Source organism: Eimeria maxima, genomic scaffold (genome assembly GCF_000499605.1).
Source record: "Eimeria maxima Weybridge genomic scaffold, Emw_scaff691, whole genome shotgun sequence".
Classification (NCBI taxonomy): Eukaryota; Apicomplexa; class Conoidasida; order Eucoccidiorida; family Eimeriidae; genus Eimeria; species Eimeria maxima.
Genome location: NW_013566694.1, coordinates 15,001 through 18,368, shown reverse-complemented (window position 1 = coordinate 18,368; position 3,368 = coordinate 15,001). Strand labels below are relative to the sequence as shown.

General features: G+C 46.4%; 1 protein-coding gene across 1 annotated transcript in view; it reads right to left on the bottom strand.

The window, feature by feature from the left end:
- Positions 1–637: 637 nt before the first annotated feature.
- Positions 638–3,368, bottom strand: part of EMWEY_00041080 (hypothetical protein, conserved) — a gene marked incomplete at both ends in the record, with an annotated part of 8,422 nt that continues 5,691 nt past the window's right edge. The window contains 4 exons of the mRNA XM_013482625.1: positions 638–1,811; positions 2,043–2,329; positions 2,464–2,639; positions 2,847–3,155. Of these exons, the coding sequence (XP_013338079.1) occupies positions 638–1,811; positions 2,043–2,329; positions 2,464–2,639; positions 2,847–3,155 (1,946 nt within the window). The remainder of the gene's footprint in view (positions 1,812–2,042; positions 2,330–2,463; positions 2,640–2,846; positions 3,156–3,368) is intronic.

Here is a 3,368-nt window from a genome sequence, read left to right as displayed (position 1 = left end):
ATTGAGGGAAGAGGGTGTGCATGCAGCACCCTTTTCCCTCAACGAACTGCAGCAGCAGCAGCAGCAGCAGCAAATGCGTATTTGGTGTTAATCAATTTGAGGAAAACAAAAACAATAAACATAAACATTTATTTATTTATTTATTTATTTATTTAATTTTATTTATTTATATAAATATAAATAAATATAAATAAATATAAATAAATAAAAGTTATTGTTTTCCTTAGGTGTATCTATAGGCTACAAACCCTTCTTGTCTAAACCCTAATTCCTAAACCCTAATAAACCCTAACTTAGTCCGTCCTAAACCCTAGACCCTAGAGTAGTCCTGTCTAAACCCTAAACCCTAGCTTAGCCCTGTCTAAACCCTAAACCCTAATTTAAATTCTTAACATAAAAAAAAAAGACTCGCTGTCTTTATACAGCGGCAAAGTTATGAAATAATCAAAGTTGAGGGTTTAGGGTTTAGAGTCGAGGGTTTAGGGTTTAGGGTTTAGGGTTTATGATTAGCTCCTTGTAAGATACGTCGGGAGAGAGCATCCAAGGAAGAAATCGCCTAACGCAAATCACACACAATTAGGGTTTAGGGTTTAGGGTTTAGTTATGCCGTATTGCAAATAGTTGTGCAGCTCCTACGCTAGCTGCTGTTGCTGCTGCTGCTTGCTGCTGCTGCTGCTGCTGCTGCTGCTCTTACCTCATTGGTTCGATTAGCGGTGGTGTTTTTTCTATAAGAGGAAAGACGAGAAGATGAAGGGGAGGGACAAGCTGCTGCAGTTGCTGCTGCTGCTGCTGCTGTTCCTGCTGCTGCTGTTGCTGCTGTTGGGCTGCTAGGAGACAGGGAGTAGCTACTTAGCTGCTGCTGCTGCGTCTCCTCAACACGGAACCGAGGAGGCGCAGCTGCTGCTTGCAGTAGATTCCCCCCGTTGCTGCTGCTGCTGCTGCTGCTGCTGCTGCTGCTGCTACGAGATCCATTTAGACTATGAAGGGCTATACCGCTGTTAGCCTGCCGCTGCCTAAGAGGGAGGCCGTGTGCTGCTGCTGCTTCTGCTGCCATAGCAGCAAGAGCAGCAGGTCTTGCTGCATCTGCTGCTGCACGAGGTGCAGCAGCAGCAGCAGCAGTAGCAGGTCTTGCTGCATCTGCTGCAGCAGCAGCAGCAGCAAGATGAAATGTATAAGGTCTTGCCTTTGCCCTCTCTGCTATATGCTGCACTCTTGCAGATAATTCTTCTTGCTGCTGCTGCATGCTTCCCTGCAGCAGCTCCTCCTGCTGCTGCTGCTGCTGCAGCTGCTGGTGTGATGCTGCTGCGCTGCTTCCTCTTGAAGGAGAAGACCCCACAGAGATAGTCCTAAGTCGTGATCCCCCGCCTGCTGCTGCTGCTGTATCTGCTGCTGCTGCTGCTGCTGTGTCTGCTGGTGCTGTGGGGGAGTACGGAGGCTGCTGCTGCTGCTGCTGCTGCTGCTGCATGTGTGCCTCACAGTCTTGTAAGTACTGCAGCACAAGAGGATCAACCTGAGCAGCAGCAGCATCTGTTGCTGCTGCTGCTTGGCATGCACGATCTGCTGTTTGTTTTGCTGCTCTTTGCTGCAGCAGGAACAGCTGCTGCGCTAATGAGTCCCGTATAGACACCTCAGCATCTCTTTCTTTTTTTAATTGTGCTGCTTCTTGCTGCTGCTGCTGCTGCTGCCGCTGCAGCTCCTCTACCTCACGCTGTAATGCAAATGTCTGCTGCTGCTGCTGCTGCTGCTGCTCCATCTGCTGCTTCTCTCCCTCTACTATTCTCTCCATTAAACGATTCACACGTTCCGTGTGTCTGCACAAGCAATCTAAACCCTAAACCCTAAACCCTAAACCCTAAACCCTAAACCCCAAACCCTGAACCCTAAACCCTAAACCTTAACCACTGAACCCTAAGAAAATACCACAACCCTAAACCCTAATGCTTAGATTGCTTATCTCTTTATTAGGGTTTACTAGGGTTAATAAGGGTTTATTAGTGTTTATTAGGGTTAATAAGGGTTAATTAGGGTTTAGGGTTTATTACTTTTGTATAAGTTCCTCCCTATCTGCTGCTGCTTGCTGCTGCTGCTGCTTAATTTGCTGCAGGAATTGATTCTCTGTTTGTTTAAGTTTAGCAGCAAAAGAAGCAGCAGCAGATTGGAGTGTCTCCTCAGATTTTGCTGCTGCTGCTGCTGCTTCTGCTGCTGCTGTACGCTGCTGCTGCAGCAGCTGACGCTCAAAGTCTGCACGCATGCAGCAAATTGCTGCTTCATGGGATGCATGCAGCTGCTGCAGCTCGTTGCTGTGCTGCAGCTGCAGCAACTGTATCTCCTGCAGCAACAACAGCAGCAGCACCACACAGTATCAGCAGCAATAAGCACAACAACTGTATTCTATTCTATAAACTGTTCAAACCCTAAACCCTAAACCCTAAACCCTAAACCCTAAACCCTAAACCCTCATACTTTTTGATTTTTATGGATAGCTTCTTCAATCTGTCTTTCTGCAGCAACTTCTTCTTTTTGTTGTTTAATTATTTCTTTTTCTTTTTTTCTTTTTTCCTCTATTTGTTGTTTATCTTTTAGGGTTTGTATTTGTAGCATATACTCCATCCTTATATCTTCTATTGCCTTATTATGTGCTGCACATAAACCCTAAACCCTAAACCCTAAACCCTAAACCCTAATTCCTAGACAATGAAGAATTAAACCCTAAACCCTAAACACAATAAACCATAAACCCTAGACATGTTGTATATTTAAGGGTTTGAGGGGAGGGAAGAGGGAGCAGCGAAAGAAGAGCATTCTTGAGGGTTTAGGGTTTAGGATTATTAGGGTTTAGGGTTTACCTTCTGTTGCTCTTTGCATAGCTGCATCTGCTGCTTCTCTTTCCTCTTTGATTCTTTCCTCATTTTGCTGCTCTTGCTGCTGCAGTGCTGCCTTGAATTCAGATTCACGTACCCGCAGCAGCAACTTATGCTCCTGTTGTTGCTGCTGCTGTTGCTGTCTTAGTTGCTGCCGTAAAGCCTGCTGCTCTGCAGCAAATTGTTGCTGCTGCTGCCGTAATGCAGTCTCGTGCTGCTGCTGCTGCTGCTGCAGCTGCTCACGTGCTTCCTTTAGCTGACTCAGCACATCTTCTGTTCCTCCATCCAACAAACCTACACGCAAACACAGCAGCAGCAGCAGCAGCAGCAGGAGCAGCAGGAGGACGATCAGCAGCAGCAGTATAACCACCGGTATCAGTAGAAGCACAATCAGCAGGACAATCAGCATCAGCAGCATCAGCATCAGCATCAGCAGCAGCAGCAGCAAGAGGAGTATGTACCTGCTGCTGCTGCTTCTTCTTGTAATTTGAATATTTTATGTTGTTG